Genomic DNA, 21,431 nt, shown 5'->3' on the forward strand with positions numbered 1-21,431 from the left:
TCGTAGATTCTCGTCCGCCGTCGCGACAAACTTTGTGCGAAATGCGAGGAAGCGACAGTTCGAAAAAGCCTCTAAGAACCGCTGCGTAAACCACATAATCCCCGCGCTAAGATGAGTCAGTTATACTAGGGAGTTTGATTAACAACCTAACAGCCAATAGAAAATGAGGGAGCCTCGTTTTCTATTGGCTGATGTTTATCTGGCCGCACTACGTCCACAGTTCATAGATTTTCGTTCTTTTTTTTTTTGGTCATCATAATTACAAAGCTGCTGCATCTCTGTAATGGTATTTTAATCTTTCACTGACAGATTGAATCTAAAAAAAATCCTCTATACAACCTTTAACTTGGACTCAACCCAGAACTTAACCTGGACTAGACCAGAACTACAACAGGACCAAACCAAGTCTTAAAGAGCTGCGAAATTTTGAGATTCACAATTTAAAATACATGATTAAAAAGTAGAATTTTCAGAGTAAACATTTAAAAAAATACTGAAATATGAACTGAAATAAATAATATAAGAGGGGACTAAACTACAGGTACGACAATAAAAAAGACAGGATATTTTGTTCTTTGCAGATATTCTATTATCTACATAATTGCAGCTTTTGTAATTTGATAGTCTCGCCATCTCAAATTGTGATTTTGCTTCGACTGCAATATCCTGTTCAGGCTGAAGTCTATATCAGGACTTTACTGGAGTGAACTAATTTAAGTTTCTAATAGAATCGCATTTACAAGATGATGAAGGATTAAAGTAAAGAGACAAAGTAAATCCATTTAGCCGTCCAGCCAGAACCACACAAGTAAAAGAAGTTTTATGTGTTGTTCTGAACAGAAGTTTGGAGAGGAGGTGATGCGTGATACAAATGAGCAGCTGTGTCTGGATTGTTTAAAGTTTGGACGGAGGATTTTCATGCTCTATGGTCCGATTCCAGACTCTCGAGGATTCAAACAGAAAGTAGACGGGACAGGCAGCTCAGGCAAGTGATTCATCCATTCATCCATCCAGGAGAGTGATTAAATGTTTCATCAGTGGTCATCTGAACTGTTTTTGCGCCCAGATGACCACCTATGAAACATTCTATATATTGAAGTACCATATTTTTCGGACTATAAGGCGCACTTAAAATCCTTTAATTTTCTAAAAAATCTACAGTGCGCCTTATGTGCTCATTTTGGTTGCGCTTACTGACCTTGAACGATTTTGTGTGGTACACGGTGCTCAAAAATCTGTCAAAATGCTTTAGTACGACTTTGGTAAACTACGAAGATGCACCGCTTGTTGGATTGTCTGAGCATTACGGTTTTATTACAGCCGCATCAGCGCTCAAGGAGTAAGCTGTCTTTTTCAGCGCTTAAAGTTCATGCAAATTAGCCAAGTGGTTTCTGTAAAATATAAACAAATGTGGCAAAGCTGCATTAAACATATTATCACTCAATGTATATTTGAGTCGTCCTCTTAGGAAATAAAAAAAAAACTTAAACACTTAAATGATCCACCCACATTCACATTCATAATCCACATTCACCAAAACAGAGAGGAAACGCCGGGCGAATTACACCACTAAAGGATCAGTCTAAAGTGTCGTCCGTTTGTTTTGCTGAATATGCCTTATAATCCGGTGCAACTTATGAAAATAGACGAGAGAATTCAGCATTATTGATATTAATCTGTGTATCATTCGTTAATTAGTTTTTCAATATAAAACCAAAAATAAGAAAACGAAAAAACAACAGTTTTCTTCGCTATTTGTCTCCAAAACCAAAATGAAAAAACGGATAACGATTCGTTTTTTCAGTTTTCGATTTTGTGTTTAAATGAAGAATGGAAAAAACGGATAACGACCATTTCCCGTTTACGTGACTTCCGTGACTGCGATGCCGAACTTTTGCACCGCATACGGACTGAATCAGGACGGATCCACGTCCGAGACCAGACCGAGACCAGAGCGGGACTGAGACCGGGACAGAGCTGCTCTGGTCCTCCGCGCTCAAGAACCGCGGCTGGTTCCGAGGTGGAGCAAAGCATCCGACTGACGCTTTCACACCAATGAAAATGAATCGAACGAAGAGCTTTTGGTTCAAATGGACCAGGTCCGGGACCAGACCAGGACCAAAGCGCTACTGAGACTGGGACCAGACTGGGGCCAGAGCGGGCCTGAGACCAAGACCGAGACAAGACCAGGACCAGACCGGGACCAGACCGGAGGCTCAGAGCCCACGGAACTCGAAGCTGAGGCTCGGACCCCGTGGAGGCTCGGAGTCAAAGCTCGGAGTCCACCCTGGTCCCGCTCTGGTCTCGGTCTGGTCCCGGTCTCAGTCCCGCTCTGGTCTCGGTCTGGTCCCGGTCTCAGTCCCGCTCTGGTCTCGGACCTGGATCAGTCCTGGTTCAGTCCGTATGAGGTGCAAAAGTCCGGCATCGCAGTCACGGAAGTCACGTAAAGGGGAAACGGCCGTTATCTGTTTTTTCCATTCTTCATTTAAACACAAAATCGAAAACTGAAAAAACGAATCGTTATCCGTTTTTTCATTTTGGTTTTGGAGACAAATAACGAAGAAAACTGTTGATTTTTCGTTTTCTTATTTTTGGTTTTATATTGAAAAACGAATGAACGAATGATACACGGATTGATATTACGCCTTATAATTCAGTGCGCCTTATAGTCCAATAAATACAGTAAAGGTGAAAAAATTACTGACCAAAGAGCAGCGTTTGTGTGGACTGGGACTTCAGGCCTGAACTTCCTGTACGGAGCGTTTTTCACCATAGAATCGATGGACTCCAGCACATCCACCATGGCCAAGTACTGGAACAAGAACAGAAGAAGAAGGTTTCATTCATTTCACCAAAAAAAATGTTAAAAAAAAAGTTACAGCAGTCCTTCTCTAAATTTTCCACAAGTACCACCTATTAAAACAGATAATACTCCCTACAACTGTACAACAACTCACATTTATGTAACAGATAATACTCCCTACAACTGTACAACAACTCACCCTTATGTAACAGATAATACTCCCTACAACTGTACAACAAACTCACCTTATGTAACAGATAATACTCCCTACAACTGTAACAACAACTCACCCTTATGTAACAGATAATACTCCCTACAACTGTACAACAACTCACCCTTATGTAACAGATAATACTCCCTACAACTGTACAACAACTCACCCATATGTAACAGATAATACTCCCTACAACTGTACAACAACTCACCTTTATGTAACAGATAATACTCCCTACAACTGTAACAACTCGCCCTTATGTAACAGATAATACTCCCTACAACTGTACAACAACTCACCCTTATGTAACAGATAATACTCCCTACAACTGTACAACAACTCATCCCTTATGTAACAGATAATACTCCCTACAACTGTACAACAACTCGCCCTTATGTAACAGATAATACTCCCTACAACTGTACAACTTACCCTTATGTAACAGATAATACTCCCTACAACTATACAACAACTCGCCCTTATGTAACAGATAATACTCCCTACAACTGTACAACTCACATTTATGTAACAGATAATACTCCCTACAACTTTACAACTCGCCTTATGTAACAGATAATACTCCCTACAACTGTACAACAACTCGGCCTTATGTAACAGATAATACTCCCTACAACTGTACAACAACTCACCCTTATGTAACAGATAATACTCCCTACAACTGTACAACAACTCACCCTTATGTAACAGATAATACTCCCTACAACTGTACAACAACTCACCCTTATGTAACAGATAATACTCCCTACAACAACTGTACAACAAACTCACCTTATGTAACAGATAATACTCCCTACAACTGTACAACTCACCCTTATGTAACAGATAATACTCCCTACAACTGTACAACAACTCACCCTTATGTAACAGATAATACTCCCTACAACTGTACAACAACTCACCCTTATGTAACAGATAATACTCCCTACAACTGTACAACAACTCGCCCTTATGTAACAGATAATACTCCCTACAACTGTACAACTTACCCTTATGTGACAGATAATACTCCCTACAACTGTTACAACAACTCGCCCTTATGTAACAGATAATACTCCCTACAACTGTACAACAATTCACATTTATGTAACAGATAATACTCCCTACAACTTTACAACTCGCCCTTATGTAACAGATAATACTCCCTACAACTGTACAACAACTCGCCCTTATGTAACAGATAATACTCCCTACAACTGTACAACAACTCGGCCTTATGTAACAGATAATACTCCCTACAACTGTACAACAACTCGGCCTTATGTAACAGATAATACTCCCTACAACTGTACAACAACTCACCCTTATGTAACAGATAATACTCCCTACAACTGTACAACTCACCTTTATGTAACAGATAATACTCCCTACAACTTTACAACTCGGCCTTATGTAACAGATAATACTCCCTACAACTGTACAACTTTCCCTTATGTAACAGATAATACTCCCTACAACTGTAACAACAACTCACCTTATGTAACAGATAATACTCCCTACAACTGTACAACAACTCACCCTTATGTAACAGATAATACTCCCTACAACTGTACAACAACTCACATTTATGTAACAGATAATACTCCCTACAACTGTACAACAACTCGGCCTTATGTAACAGATAATACTCCCTACAACTGTACAACTTTCCCTTATGTAACAGATAATACTCCCTACAACTGTACAACTTTCCCTTATGTAACAGATAATACTCCCTACAACTGTACAACAACTCGCCCTTTATGTAACAGATAATACTCCCTACAACTGTACAACAACTCGCCTTATGTAACAGATAATACTCCCTACAACTGTACAACTTTCCCTTATGTAACAGATAATACTCCCTACAACTGTACAACAACTCTCCCTTATGTAACAGATAATGCTCCCTACAACTGTACAACAACTCGGCCTTATGTAACAGATAATACTCCCTACAACTGTACAACTCTCCCTTATGTAACAGATAATACTCCCTACAACTGTACAACAACTCGGCCTTATGTAACAGATAATACTCCCTACAACTGTACAACAACTCACCCTTATGTCACAGATAATACTCCCTACAACTGTACAACAACTCACATTTATGTAACGGATAATACTCCCTAGAACTGTACAACAACTCGGCCTTATGTAACAGATAATACTCCCTACAACTGTACAACAACTCGGCCTTATGTAACAGATAATACTCCCTACAACTGTACAACTTTCCCTTATGTAACAGATAATACTCCCTACAACTGTACAACTTTCCCTTATGTAACAGATAATACTCCCTACAACTGTACAACAACTCGCCCTTATGTAACAGATAATACTCCCTACAACTGTACAACAACTCGGCCTTATGTAACAGATAATACTCCCTACAACTGTACAACTTTCCCTTATGTAACAGATAATACTCCCTACAACTGTACAACTTTCCCTTATGTAACAGATAATACTCCCTACAACTGTACAACAACTCGCCTTATGTAACAGATAATACTCCCTACAACTGTACAACAACTCACATTTATGTAACAGATAATACTCCCTACAACTTTACAACAACTCGGCCTTATGTAACAGATAATACTCCCTACAACTGTACAACAACTCACCCTTATGTCACAGATAATACTCCCTACAACTGTACAACAACTCACATTTATGTAACAGATAATACTCCCTACAACTGTACAACAACTCACCCTTATGTCACAGATAATACTCCCTACAACTGTACAACTTTCCCTTATGTAACAGATAATACTCCCTACAACTGTACAACAACTCGCCCTTATGTAACAGATAATACTCCCTACAACTGTACAACAACTCACCCTTATGTCACAGATAATACTCCCTACAACTGTACAACTTGCCCTTATGTAACAGATAATACTCCCTACAACTGTACAACAACTCACCCTTATGTAACAGATAATACTCCTTTGCCATTTCTCCTATTTATTTAGAAATTATTATGCAATTTTTCTTTGTTATTATAATAAATAAAAATCTAGCGTCTAAAGTTTAAGTCTAAACACCTCCAGAAGTATTTTTGTATGAATAATTTCTTTATTTTCTTTTTACTTGTAAATTACACATTTACATAATTGTGCATTATTTGACACTAGTCTCTTTTGCTGCTTATATTGAATTTATTTTACCAAATTATGTCTCTGCTCATTGTTATTACATTATATTGTGATGTGTGAGCTACCGTGTCTAAATAATTTCCCTTGTGGATCAATAAAGTCTGTCGAAGTCTAAAAGTCTAAGTCTGAAATTGGACTTCTGCATGAGTTCCTAAACAAACTAGTTCCTAAACAATGACTACAACAAAGGAAGACAAAAATTCTAATTACACTGACAGAATGACAAAATATTCTAGTGAAACAACATGACTTCCTATTTCCTTGCATGTCGTGACCTGGGCTACAAAACCTACACTGAACTGTACAGGGCCTGTGTCTGTCCTGTTCTGGACTATGGCGCTGGAGTCTGGGGTTAATGTAAACACACCCACAGTAAAAAAGTTCAGTGCAGAGCTCTGAGGTACTTTTTAGGCGCCTAAACTTGCTCTGTATGGAGATCTGGGCTGGGAACCATGTGAAGTGAGACACATTTGTGACATGGTGCGGTTATGGAACAGGTTGGTTAATTTGCCAGACACAAGATTAACCAAACATGTATTTAACTGGAGTCTGTTACATAAATCGTCCTGGAGTAGAGAGATGGAGAAAATTTTTGAGATTGCAGATCTCCAGTTTGTTTACAGAAATAAGTTAATCTGTAGTGTTCGACAAGCGAGGAACATTTACTTTGATAAGTATAAACAAAAGTGGCACAATGACATCTTATGTAAACCAAAATTAAGAACATATATCTTAATTACAGACTGTTTTGGACCTGAACCATATGTCACCCTGAACCTGAGCAGAGGTCAGAGGTCAGAGGTCAGAATGTGCCCAGTTGAGGTGTGGGGCTCTGGCTCTGGAGATGTGACGCTTCCACTCAGTCCCAGAGGAGGAGCGCACTTCTGTTCTGTGCGATTTAAAGGACATTGAAAACTAGAAAAGCACTCAGAGAGCGCAGACCTCCGCCAAGGACTACAGTCCCCCTCATATTAATTGTGTTTTCCATAAATATTTGTCTCGTATCTTTCAATTTGGAATATGAAAGAGGATCCCATTGTCCATCCCTGAGTCAAATTTCATGGGGTTTGGTCAATAATTAACCGAGATATTGAGAAACAACATTTTTGGCCCCATTTACCACAATGTTAACTAAAATTTCAAAGTGATCCAGAATCCAGGATTTCTTCCAGATCACCCCCAAAATGAAATCAGTTCTTCCTTTTCACATTTCCAACAAATCCTGAAAATGTCATCAAAATCGGTCCATAACTTTTGAGTTATGTTGCTAACAGACAAACAAACAGACAAACAAACAAACAAAACAAACAGACAAACACCGGCAAAAACATAACCTCCTTGGTGGAGGTAATGAAATGCATTTTTTGTTTTATTGTCCTTTGTATCATGACCTTCGCTGTCAGTTGTGTCTAATGTGTCTTTCTGTTGGTTTGTGTCTGATGAGGAGAGACTGAAGTATTTGTTTAAATGTAATGTTTTTAAGTTGGCTCAGTTTGTGCTGAAAGCCTGCGACCTCCGTAAGAGGACACTTTATGTTTGATGTGTGATCTGTCTGCTTCTTGTTTTATGTGTCTTATAAGTCCATGCGGGCTGGGCACCAACTAAATGGTGCATGACACTAAATAAGTAAAATAAACTAAACTAACCTAACCTATTCTGTTTGGACTCAGTTTTACCTGAGGCTTGGTCATCTCGATGGCGATGTTCTGCACCTCGAGCTGTAGCTGAGCTTTGGGGGTCTTCAGCTCCACCTCCGCGTTTGGGTTGATGCACATTTTAGCCGAGGCAAAAATCGGCTTAAAAACTACAAAAAAACAACAACAGAGAAACAAGTTATGAAAAATGAAATGAAAAGAGTAGGAAAAAATACACAATTGTGATGTTTCTGAAAAGTATTAAAAGTGTAACGTTTCTGGTGGAGGGTCTGTCAAATTCTTTTCTCCATGGAGATGTCCTGGTTTTGTCTAGAATGTTTCACACTATGGCATTAAACCTTTCTATCTTCAAGGAGCGCAAACTAGGCGAAGTTACAGGTCAGATCTGTGGAGAGGCGACCCCGCTCACAGTCGGAATGCCTGTTTTTCTAGGTATTTTTGAGCTTTAAACCATCTGTAATTGAAAAAAATGTAAAGTAGAGCTGTTTAAAGTCACACTGTGGAACATTCCAGGCAGAGCAATGACATCCATCTCCATAGAAACAAGCAGGTGACGGACCCCCAACCAAAAAGTTACATAGTGGAGCTTTGAGACCGCAATTTACAATTTATTTACTTTTAATAGTAGGATTCGGTTCCAAATTAATATTTTAAAACATGTTCAGAGGAATTGACAAAAAACTGAAATATGAAGTGACCACAGACTGTATGTAAAAGTGAACAAAGCAAACCCAACAGCTGCCGCCGTTTTACAAAGAGGAAGTGAGCATGGGCACGCTTCCAGCTCCATCGGCTCTGGGTCCAGTTGACTTTTGTAAAATGTATGATTGCGGTAAGACGAATGGTAACTGTGTAGAGACAACAAGACTGTAGAAATTAAATTATAGTTTTTAGCTACGTATGTATTTTGTTTTCATATATATATATCGGGCCCCTTTTTTGAGCTAAAACACTATTCGCACGGGATTAGTTTTACCTGTGGACCTTTGGTGATGTGTAATAATTGCGCAGGATGTCTGTAATTTGCAAAGTAAAAATTCTGCCGCACATTACCTACTATAATTCGCCAAACGCAGACGTCCGGTGATAATACAAGTCCCATGTTAATCTGTATCTCAGTGTGTGTTGTGGTAATTGCGCTCCTTTTCTATCTCTTTCTTTTCTTTCTGCATCATTTTCTCTTTCAGTCTCTTATGTGTTTGCAAATTACCAGACATCCCCAGGTTGTACTAAACCCGTGTGAATAGGGCTTAAGGTAGCTTCAATTTTACAAGACGTCCATAACTATTCTAAATGCTTGTATATGTTTTGTTAAATAAATAAATAAAAATGCAGTAAATAAATAGTAAAAAAAAAAAACATCACTCCTCTCTCTGTAACTGCTGTGAGTCTCGTCATTTTGGTCTTAAAATGTTTGTATTAACCCGCTCTATATGATCCTGCGGTTTTTAATTCACTATTTTTATCCATTAATGCAGGGGTGTCAAACTCATTTTGGTCCGGGGGTCGTATCCAACCTACTTTGATCCCAAAGGGGCCGGATCAGAAAACTCATGTCATATAAACCCCAAAAATAACAATAAGTTCAAATATTTGTGCAGAGAAACGCAAATCTATTACAGAAATCTTTTTTAATTGATTAATTCTTTCTTATTATATTATAATATTATGAACAACCTGAAACTTTAAGAAAAATTCAATTTCAACACAATGTTTTAACATTAACTTGTATGTCAATTTTTCTTGGAAAATCCTGCACTCGGCTCCACTTTTCTCATTTTTGGACATTTTGTTGATGAGGGTGTCACGGTCAACAGTCAAAACGATCGTCCTTTAAGAGCGTTTGGAAAGAGACAAGTCTTCATTTGTGCTGCTCTGGTGGGAGGGGCCACGTACAGAGACGCTGGAGACGCTGCTGTGATAAACACCGCAGAAAATTACCAAGATTTTAATAGAAAATATAATTTAAATATTTTAGTAGAAAATCACCCAAGGGCCACATTAAAGGTCTTGGAGGGCCGGATCTGGCCCCCGGGCTTTATGTTTGACACCTGTGCATTAATGAATCCCTAACATGAAACATGGCTTCAAACCCCAGCCTCAGTGAGCTTCATTTGACTGGAGCTGAACACTATGGGCGACGTCACACTCCTTTAGTCCACTTCTTTTTACAGTCTGTGGAACTGGTAAACTAAAACAAGAATCGCATTTCAGAACATGTTTGTACAGATCGAAACTACAGCGTTTTTATGCAGAATAAAACAGGAGATTTTGTTGTTTGTGGAAGAAATTATGGAACTTAAAAAACTGCAGCTTTTGCCATTTGCTAACTGTGACCATTCAAGTATTTTTTAATAGAGATGGGACAAAATCTCGTGAGACAAAATTGCCAACAAGATCTTGAAACACAAAAGAAAAACTATCCCGTGAGATTCTTTAACAAGTGTTTACATTTGGATAGGACAAAAAAGCGTTAAGTTCTGGTGAGTTACATCTCTTTAACAGTCCCAAAACGTTGTACTAGAATGGAAACAGAAATATAAAATCAAATAAATTTAAAAAAGTGAGGAGCAAAATTGGAAACTGAATCATGAAATTTAAGTATTAGAAATGATGTCGTCTTGTCTCATTTCGTGGACCCAATCTCGGCTCGTCTCTTCGTGAAATTCGACTCTCATCCTGTCCTTTTTTATTTTTTTATTTATTTTGAATTTGAATGAAAATACTCAAACAAAATTCTTCAGACTTACTGTACTGGTAGTGCGTCTGCTCCTTTGTTTTGGTGCTGATCCCGGACTTCAACTGATCCTAAGAGTTTCAATGAAGATTGGAAACAGTTGGAAAGATGTGTGTTTTTTTTCTTTTTTGATAAACAAATAAAATAACTCACAATGATGTTCTCCCAAGAGCTTTTGTAAAACATGTGACTGGGAACGTTCCAGTAGGCGCAGAGGCACTCCAGGCTGCCCAGCTACAGGAAAATAAGAGGTTTTGTGGTTTAAAAATAAGAAAATTAAGTTATTTTGCAGAACAGAACAGAGAAGAGTTACCTTGTAGATGATTTTGGCAGCTTCGTTCAGGATACAAGCTTTCCAGTTTTCATCTGTCGTCTGAAAACATGAAAAGAAACACAAATATTCACAATCTAAATAACCAACTTGTGTATTTTTCTTTTCTAACACAGTAATTTTATTTGATATTTTGTTCTATTTTATTTTATTTTTTTTGAGTGAGAATTATATTGACAAAAAATAAAGACGGCAACATAGTAAGAAAGAAAATTGACAAGGAGCAATAGTGAAATGTTTTTTTTTTTACATTAGTTACCCCCCTGAAGAGACACGAGCTTTTTTTGTTAAATATATATATAAATTATAATATTTTGTGTGCTCTATCTGAATGTTTTGGTTATTTTGATATAAAAATACAGTTAATTGACGTGTGATTACGCATCTGTATAAATCTGATGTTATCGTACAGTTTATTAAGACAAGACAGAAGTCATAGTCTTTGGTCCACAGAAACAAAGGGACAGTGTCAGCATCACCTCCAGTCTCTCTCTCTAAAACCTTCAAATCAGGCAAGAAATCTCAGGGTAATAATGGACTCAGACTTGAACTTTAACAGTCACATCAAATCAATAACATATGCAGCCTTTTACCATCTAAAAAACATAGCAAAAATCAAAGGTTTACTGTCTAAATCAGACTTGGAGAAACTTATCCATGCGTTTGTCTCCAGTAGGTTAGATACTGTAATGTTCTGCTCACTGGTTTCTCCAAACGAGCTGTGAGACGCTGCAGAACATCCAGAACATCCAGAACATCCAGAACGCGTGAGAATCGTGACTCGAACTAGGAAGTACGAGCACATAAGTCCTGGTCTCAGGTCTCTGCACTGGCTCCTGTGGCTCAGAGACTTTAAAGCAGCTCTGTTTGTACAAGTGTCTCCATGACCGAGCACCAAAGTCCATCTGTGACATGTTAGTGTCATATGAACATCTCACACTCTGAGGAGCTCAGGGACCGGCCTCCTGCTGGTGCCCAGAGTCACGACTAAACAAGGGGAGTCAGAGTTTCAGGTTCATGCAGCTAAAACCTGGAACAGTCTGAACATGTGAGACAGACTCTTCTGTGACGCTGTTTAAATCCAGACTCAAAACATTTCTGTTTAACTGTGCAAATAACTGAAAGGTTTTCATTCTGCACTCTTCTCTCCAATTTATGTCTCTCTTTTTTAATTTTAATCTTCATGATTATTTATGTTTTGATTTGTTTTTATTATGATTTTAATGTATTTCTTATTCTGTAAAGCACTTTGAATTACTTTGTGTACGAATTGTGCTGTACAAATAAACTTGCCTTGCCTTATTAACGGGTAAGAGCAGAACATTTTAAACTAGTGCTCAGTGTCAGTCGATTAAAATATTTAATCTCGATTAATCACATGAATGTCATAGTTAACTCACGATTAATCACAAACTGATCGCACATTTTTGGCCATTGAATAATCATTTAATACTCTTATCAATGTTTTGTTTTTTGTTTTTTTTATTGCATCTGTGTTTGGGTTCGTGTTTGTTCCAACGCTGCCGCACTAAGAGCGACGTCATCACACGGCGCTGTTTGTTTACATGTGGCGGCAGAGCGAACGCGAAGTCCAGCGGCATGAAATATTTATGAAACAGTGAGGCAGATGTGAGTTCTGCTGCGATACAAACTCCTCCGTGAGTTTATGGAGATAACAACAGCTCGGAGCAGTGAGAACAGGAGGAAACGAAAGGCTGCAAAACTTCTGTCTCTGTCACAGTCTTTATCGAAGGTCAGCGCAGATTCGCCGTGTGTTTTGGAGCGGACTTTATTTAGTATTTTCCTCGTATGAACAACATCAGGGCACACAAATTGTTTTGCTTCTTGTTTACAGCCAGATCCTGTAGGTTTTCTAACATTACTAGCAGTGACCACATCTTACGAAAAAACTAATTTGCGACAAAAAAATGAACGCTGTTAAAATAGTTTTGCGTTATCTCTTTAATAAAACTATTTTAAACTAATACAGTGTTCGTGATTTTAACTTTATCTGCCATGCGGTATTAAAGGCTTTTAATTATTTTGTACTTTTTGAGTGCCTCAGCTTTTTCAACTTTGCATTTGAAACCTGTCCCTAAACTGAAAATTACCGAAAAGGCAATTTTGCACAATCTCTACACATCCAAGTTGCACTCCTGCCCCCTAAAGTTTTGCTGCTGATACAGTGTTTTTATGTGTTTCCCAAGCCTCTTACATTGTTTTTGAAGATTTATTGCCATTAAATCTGAGTATCAACCTTCACAGTATTAAAAAATATCCCTTCTATCCCCTTTCTTAAGATGGCTTATTTAAAATTTTTGTTTTTCATGGTTAAACAACAGCAGCGTGTGTTTCAGTTCCTTTCTGCAAGCATCATTTTGAGGAACTTTGACCAAAATACTATAATTTGTTTTGCAAGAGTTGTACTTTATCATCACCCTTTTACTCTTTACTTTTATTAAATTAAACCACTGATGTCCAACCTGTAGCTTTGGAGAAACCAGTAGCTCTCCACCTCCTTCTGAGTATCTCGCCAAGGGATTTCTGAATTATACGTCTATTAAAACATAATATACTGTATTTTTTGGACTATAAGTCAGACTTTTTTCATGGTTTGTGTGTTTCCTGTGACTTATACTCCAGTGTGACTTATATATTAAAATATTGACAGTGAAGTGTGGAGAGGCTCTAGTCTTGTGTGTGAGTATCTGCTGCTCCTGTTCCTCCTGCACCACTGTCACTTGGCTCTACTGCGCATGTCTCCTGCAGAAAGAGCCTCTGTCCTGTCTGTGTCATGTCAGTCGATCGCACCATTACTTCTGCACCAATGAACAATTTAACATTGAAACTTTAAACTTATAAAGACGACTGACAAGACTGAACGCAAATGCCCGAAAAACAAAATCAGATGTTGTAGATTACAAACTACAAGTCAAGAAATCTGCAGCTGAAAACGATAATCGAGCAGCAGAAAAAAAGTTTGGAGTGAGAGAGAAACTTGTGACACCGGGAGGATGAACCATGAAACTTTCCTGAAGTCACTGGACGGATGGACAAAGTCTGGACTTCAGTGACACCGAAACCATCCTGTCGGGATTCAGAAAGACCGAATAATTCTAACTGGAACTGATGCTGAGTCTGACGACAGCGACACAGAAGAGGAAGCGTCGCTCTGTTTACCTCCGGAGGTTGAGGAGTTGCTCAGAAGTGACACCGAGGATGAAGAATTGAATGGATTTAGTGATTTGGATTTTGTTACTAGAACTTGACTTTCAACAGGAAATGTCGGCTCCTGGTCTTTGATTTCATAAAATAAATTTCTCACAAAAAGTGCGACTTATAGTCAGAAAAATAAGTAAAATTTGATGCCTATTTTCATTGTAAATATGTCAATCTGATGTTTAACTTTGTGCACCAATAAATGGATAATGTTTTATGTTTTTCAGGCTTCTAACTGTTCCTGTTTAAAGATGCAATGTGTAATTTTCCTCGTTTTGTCTGGAATTTCCTACAGCACGACTTTAAACATATTGATTTCCAATGAAGCAAGAAGTGACACTACTAGGCCAAGTTACACGTCAGGTCTGCGGAGAGGCGACGACGCTGACAATGAGAATGCATGTTTTAAAGGTATTTTCCAGCAAAAAAAAAAACACCTAACGTAAAGCAGCTAAGTTTAATGCTATACTGTGGAACATTCTAGGCAAAGCAGAAGCATCTCCATCGAGACAATGAAGCAGCAGACCGTCTATCTGAAAAGTTGCGTAGCTTTCTGGAATTTTGGTTTTGTAAAGGAGCTCATAAAAGGAGAAACAGATCCTCTTTTGTGGACAGTGTTCTGTGACTCACCTGCAGGCTCAGCTCTGACAGAGTGACTCCCATAGACAGGGGGCGCTGTGGGTCTGACACCTGGAATCACAAAGGAAAAGAAGTGAACAGATGAAAAACAATCAGTCAGTTCATTTGGGCCGCGTCTCATTTCTCTTTTCTTCATCCCCACTCACCTCTGGGGCTTTTAGGTCTGTGCGAAAAACTAAATCTGAATGATCTTGTGCTAATTGTAGAGAATCTTTGTCATTACATTATTGGCATATGGCCGTTCCCCAAGTGGCCTGTAAAACTAAATGTCTGACACAGTCTTGGAAGATTTGCAGTTTATTTTTTTCAGCATTTCCTAATGAAGTGTTTTCTGTCGAACACTACTTCTACAAAGTGAAAAATACCAGCATGTCATATGTCCTGTTAGTTTTTTACCATCTAAAAAACATAGCAAAAATCAAAGGTTTACTGTCTAAATCAGACTTGGAGAAACTTATCCATGTGTTTGTCTCCAGCAGATTAGATACTGTAATGTTCTGCTCACTGGTCTCTCCAAACGAGCTGTGAGACGCTGCAGAACATCCAGAACATCCAGAACATCCAGAACATCCAGAACATCCAGAACGCTGCAGCTCGGGTCCTGACTCGAACTAGGAAGTACGAGCACATAAGTCCTGGTCTCAGGTCTCTGCACTGGCTCCTGTGGCTCAGAGACTTTAAAGCAGCTCTGCTTGTACAAGTGTCTCCATGACCGAGCACCAAAGTCCATCTGTGACATGTTAGTGTCATATGAACATCTCACACTCTGAGGAGCTCAGGGACCGGCCTCCTGCTGGTGCCCAGAGTCACGACTAAACAAGGGGAGTCAGAGTTTCAGGTTCATGCAGCTAAAACCTGGAACAGTCTGAACATGTGAGACAGACTCTTCTGTGACGCTGTTTAAATCCAGACTCAAAACATTTCTGTTTAACTGTGCAAATAACTGAAAGGTTTTCATTCCGCACTCTTCTCTCCAATTTATGTCTCTCTTTTTTAATTTTAATCTTCATGATTATTTATGTTTTGATTTGTTTTTATTATGATTTTAATGTATTTCTTATTCTGTAAAGCACTTTGAATTACTTTGTGTACGAATTGTGCTGTACAAATAAACTTGCCTTGCCTAGTTTTGGGTGTTTTTCTTTCAATTGGGTTTGGTTTTTCCAACCTGACAACCCTGGTCTGACCCCTGATCCTTTCCAGCTGCATCACTGTGTGGAGCTGAAGCTGCACTGACAACAACACCAGAGCCATGTCACCACCCGCCTCACCCGCACGTACGCCACCCGCCTCATCCGCCGCCGCCTCACCCGCGTACGCCACCCGCCTCACCCGCACGTACGCCACCCGCCTCACCCGCACGTACGCCACCCGCCTCACCCGCACGTACGCCACCCGCCTCACCCGCACGTACGCCACCCGCACGTACGCCAGCTGAAGCTGCACTGACAAACAACACCAGAGCCATGTCACCACACGTCTCACCCGCACGTACGCCACCCGCCTCACCCGCACATACGCCACCCGCCTCACCCGCACGTACGCCACCCGCCTCACCCGCACGTACGCCACCCGTCTCACCCGCACGTACGCCACCCGCACCCGCACGTACGCCCACCCACAGGAGCCTCCGTTCCCACACCACCAGACTCCAGAACAGTGTCATCCCCCAGGCTGTTAGGATGCTGAACTCTGTCCCCTCTCTACCCACCAGCAGCCAGGAAGAAAGAATCTGCATCTCCCCAAGAACAGAACTCCACAAAGAACCCCCGCTTACCCCACAAGTGTGCCTTGCACTATATGCCTTTTGCATTTTTGAATTATTTACCATTTAGTATTTACTTTTTTATGCATTAGACAGTGAGAAACACAATTTCGGTTCTTCATATGATCTTTGTATGAAGAATTGACAGAAAACTTTTAACTTGACCTTGTAATCGCAAACTGCTCGTGTTCAGCTGATAGAACACCTACAGTTTTCAAAAATGTCAGATTCTGTGGCAATGTTTTCCTATTTTAAGATCATAAACTTTTTCTCAGCTCAAAATCCTTCAGTTGTCTTATAAACAGTGTTGGGGAGTAACGGATTACATGTACCGCCGTTACGTAATCAGAGTACAAATTATGAGTAACTGTATTCCGTTACAGTTACTGTTTCAATGAGTGGTAATTGGATTACAGTTACTTTGCTGAAATAAGTGGATTACAAGGCGGTATTTTCCTGTTTTCACATTTTGTGCTACATCCCATTTATTTATTTTTTTTATTTCGGTAATTTCACTCATTGCCTGAAGCCCAAACAGAACGCGCGCAATAAGAGCGATGTAAACGTCATGTTAAAGTTGGCGGTGTCAGTCACACAGTGGAAGCAGCAGTGCATTGGTAAAAACGCATTTGTGTCTTGGAAATTCTTCTCCCGATGTGAGATATATATATATATATATAAAAACAAATAATAAAATCGCCTACAACTTAAATGTGAAACCGGAGCAACTGGCACTGGTGAAAACAACCTGCATAGACTCATAATATCTGCACTACTGTCATATACACAACACACACAACACAACACACACAAACACAAACACACAACACAAACACACACAAACACAAACACACACAAACACAAACAAACACCTTCATCATCGTCATCAACCTGAGAACCCGCGGACCACGTCTCCTTCCGTAGTTACTGCGTGGACGCCGCCGTCTCGTGCGCCGCGTGTGGACCGTGTTTTCTCGCGTAAACCGCACTTCCTCCTGTGCGCCTCTAAACCAGAACTAAACCAGGACTAAACCAGGACTAAACCAGGACTAAAGCAGGACTAAAGCAGGACTAAACCAGGTTTAAACTAGGACTAAACCACGACTAAACCAGAACTAAAGACCTGGTCTAGACCAGGTCTAAAAATCAGGACTAAACCAGGACTAAACCAGGTCTAAACAACATGACACCTAACAGTAGGTTGACATAATTTAAGGTGATCTCATATAATTTCTCTATCAATAATATTTTTTAATCTGGTGAAGGAAAGACTGATCTTGTTATTGTCTTTTAACAGACAAAACCTCTTATATTAAGATCTCGTGGTCTTTGTTTCTCTACAGCAAACAGTTGCTTATTCATGGAGACTTGGGCTCAGACAATTTGAAGACAACAAACAAGAATTTTCAGAATGTGGTTGCTACATTCATGTCGTTTAAAAAAACATGACAATATCAAGTAATCCAAAATAATCAGATTACGTTACTCACTTTAAGTAATTTAATGGATTACGTTACAAATTACATTTTGGGGTGTGTAATCTGTAATCTGTAGGGGATTACATTTTAAAAGTAACCTTCCCAACACTGTTTATAAAACACTTTATAATCGTTAGCTCCGGCTCTGCTCAGCGCCTTCTCGCTCTGATTAGTCAAAGTGAGTGTTGCCTGGGCTCCTCGCTCGTGTGCATTGGCGTGTGCTCGCGGGAGAAAAGAACTCTACTGCACATGCTCAGAGGGCAGGGAGCCACCAGACGTACCAACCCGGGCAAGGCTAATCTGGAGACACGCGCCATTGAGCTCGGCCCATTGATTTGAATTTGTGGCCATATTTAGACCCCGGGGCTTGCTCTGACCCCCTCTAGTGGCCTGTATGGTGCAGTGCCAGTCGCCCTCTAGTGGTAAAAGGCTGTATTGTTGTATCGTTGCTTACGTCGTCCTCGTATCGCAGGTGGATGCTGCTGATCTTCACCTGCAGGTTCTTGATCACCTGAGTGGCCATTTTCTCCACAAACGTGTCCTTCTTCTCCTCCGGGGCTTTCTCTGGAATAACACGCATTATTTTTTTATTTTATATGACGGAAATAAATCAAGATCTGACCCTGAAAACAGACGGAATGATGGGAGATGGGAGACTCGCTGTTTTTTTTCCAATCCAATGTTCTTTATTTCTACAGAACACGACTCACGCGGAGTTAGAAGAATAGAGAATAAAAGTGTTATTATTACTGTTATTTCACATAAATCTCCAAACTTATGATTCTTATAATTGTTTGTTTGAGATTCTTTTAGTCTTTTCAAAGTTCTTCTAAACTCATCACAGACACAATCACGTCTTTGTGGCTGAACATTGGAACCACTTTCGGAGACTAATGTGAAAAAAATCTTATAAATAAACAAGAGTTACATTGTCAGAGAAGACGTTGAAAGTTGTGCCAGTTTTTTTTTTTTTTTTTTTTGTCTCAAGTGGAGTGCGTCAGGTTTACACTTACGAACGAGACTTACCTTTGCTGTGGTCGCGTCTTTTTGTGAGTTTCTTCAAACTCTTTTTATGCTTTTTGAGTTTTTTGTGTCCTTTTGAGACTTTGGCAGCGTTAAAGAGAAAGTGAGCGAGTTAGAAACAAGTATTAAAGCAGAGAGACACACACACACTGAAGCATGCAAAGGAACAGAGGAGGAAAAGGGAATCCTAAAAACTACTATAGCAGATTTTTTTTTCATGTATCTGAGCAAATTTTTACAAAAAAGCTCTCTTAAATGTGCATATAAACTCATCACAGTGAATAAATTGGATGCTCAGAATGTGTTTTAATCAAACTAGTTTTGTTTTTCACATTTTGAGAAAGTAAAAATCAGGTACAGCGCGTTTAATTCTGCAAAATCAAGGACTTCCAACAGTGTTTGTAACTTTTGTGGAAGAACAGAACTGGAATTTAGCCTTGAAGACACGATTTTTGAGTTTTAGTTTTAGTTTTTTTTTTTTTTTTTTAAATAATGGAACCAAGTCTTAAACTTATGTCTTCTAACAAATACGTCACAGCTGTAAATTTGATCGCTGCAGTTAATAAATTCAATTAATCTGAATCCATGTGTCATTCGTTCATTCGTTTTTCAAAATAAAACCAAATATAAAAAAGCGAAGAAACAATTATTTTCTTCATTATTTGTCTCCAAAACCAAAATGAAAAAACGGATAACGATTTGTTTATTCAGTTTTTGATTTTGTGTTTAAATGAATAAATGAAAAAAAAAACAGACTGAACCAGGACTAAACCAGGACTGAACCAGGACTAAAAACCAGTCTCAGTCCTTGTCTCAATTCCGGTCTGGTCCGGGTCTCAGTTCCCGTCTCAGTCCTAGTCTCAGTCCTGATTTTGTCCCGGTCTGGTCCGGTCTGGTCCCGGTTTCAGTTCCCGTCTCAGTTCCCGTCTCAGTCCCGGTCTCAGTCCCGGTCTCAGTCCCGGTCTCAGTCCCGGTCTCAGTCCCGGTCTCAGTCCCGGTCTCAGTTCCCGCTCTGGCCCCGGTCTGGCCCCGGTCTGAGTCCTGATCACCCAAAGGTTTATGTGGGCAACTTTAGGCCCATCCTGACACTCCTGGTTTAGTCCTGGTTTAGACCTGTTTTAGTCCTGTTTTAGTCCTGTTTTGTTTTAGTCCTGTTTTTAGTCTTGTTTTAGCCCTGTTTTAGTCCTGTTTTAGTCCTGTTTTAGTCTTGTTTTAGCCCTGTTTTAGTCCTGGTGTAGACCTATTTTAGTCCTGTTTTATTCCTGTTTTAGTCCTGTTTTATTCTTGTTTCAGTCCTGTTTTATTCTTGTTTCAGTCCTGTTTCAGTCATCTCAGTTTAATTCACGTAAACGGGAAACGTCCCTTATCCGTTTTTTCGATTATTCATTTAAACACAAAATCAAAAACTGAAAAAACAAATCATTATCTGTTTTTTTTTTTTTTTTCCATTTTGGTTTTGGTTACAAACAATGAAGAAAATTGTTGTTGTTTTTTTTCTTATTATTTTTGGTTTTATTTTGAAAAACGAATGAACGAACGACACATGGATTAACCTGACTGTTAAAAGTGTACAGTATTTCAAACAAAACAAAAAAGAAAAAACAGATAGTGCAAAAATTAATAGTAAAATATAAGTATAATATAAAATACACATTGTTCTCAGGGTTTTCCAGACGGGGGGGGAACACACAGCATGCTTAAATAAACTAATACTACTAATACTACTAATACTACTGCCAGGCATCAACTCAAATTAAAATATTACTATCAATGGATCACGTAGAGCGAGTTAATAAGAACATTTTAAGACGAAAATAACAAGAGGGGAGACGATTTTTCAACCCTTGAACAAAATCTTGATTATAAAAGCACAAATTAATGTTGTTAATTTGAGTAAATGCCCAGCCCTACTGTCAGTCTAACAGAATAACCCTGCTGCCTCTGTTATATCTGTAGTATGAAGCCGTTTGTAAATATTCTCAGTCCGTTCCAGCGTTACCGTGAGGATCCTTGTAAACCACAGTCTCCAGATTAAACAGCATGTCTCCGGTTTGAGAGGCTGACACCAAACGCAGCATGAACAACAAGAGAACGTAAACAAAGCAAATTTAACATTTAACACACCAAGTTACACTCCTGTTAACTGATAGAAAGAGAGCATTTCATAACTGTATTTTAATGCACAATGTGTTGATGTCCCTCTATTAGAACTTGCATCAAATTATGATTTCATTTTCATTTCCATTTCATTTCATATTTTATTTAATTTTAATTGTATGTATTTATTTTATTGTATTTATTTATTTTAATTTTATTTTATTTTCATATTTTATTTTTGTTTTATTTATTTTTTATTTTATTTTATTTTTATTTTCATTTCATATTCTATTA

General features: G+C 39.0%; 1 protein-coding gene across 1 annotated transcript in view; it reads right to left on the minus strand.

The window, feature by feature from the left end:
* Positions 1 to 21,431, minus strand: part of LOC110168199 (intermembrane lipid transfer protein VPS13C) — a 183,368-nt gene that overhangs the window by 138,292 nt on the left and 23,645 nt on the right. The window contains 9 exon segments of the mRNA XM_055154670.1: positions 2,706 to 2,812; positions 7,870 to 7,997; positions 10,599 to 10,656; positions 10,739 to 10,819; positions 10,899 to 10,958; positions 14,766 to 14,825; positions 18,472 to 18,575; positions 19,035 to 19,121; positions 21,040 to 21,099. Coding sequence (XP_055010645.1) covers positions 2,706 to 2,812; positions 7,870 to 7,997; positions 10,599 to 10,656; positions 10,739 to 10,819; positions 10,899 to 10,958; positions 14,766 to 14,825; positions 18,472 to 18,575; positions 19,035 to 19,121; positions 21,040 to 21,099 — 745 coding nt within the window.

The sequence above is a fragment of the Boleophthalmus pectinirostris genome, unplaced genomic scaffold, assembly GCF_026225935.1.
Source record: "Boleophthalmus pectinirostris isolate CB_2022bp ecotype Guang Dong unplaced genomic scaffold, ASM2622593v1 HiC_scaffold_19, whole genome shotgun sequence".
Taxonomy (NCBI): domain Eukaryota; kingdom Metazoa; phylum Chordata; class Actinopteri; order Gobiiformes; family Gobiidae; genus Boleophthalmus; species Boleophthalmus pectinirostris.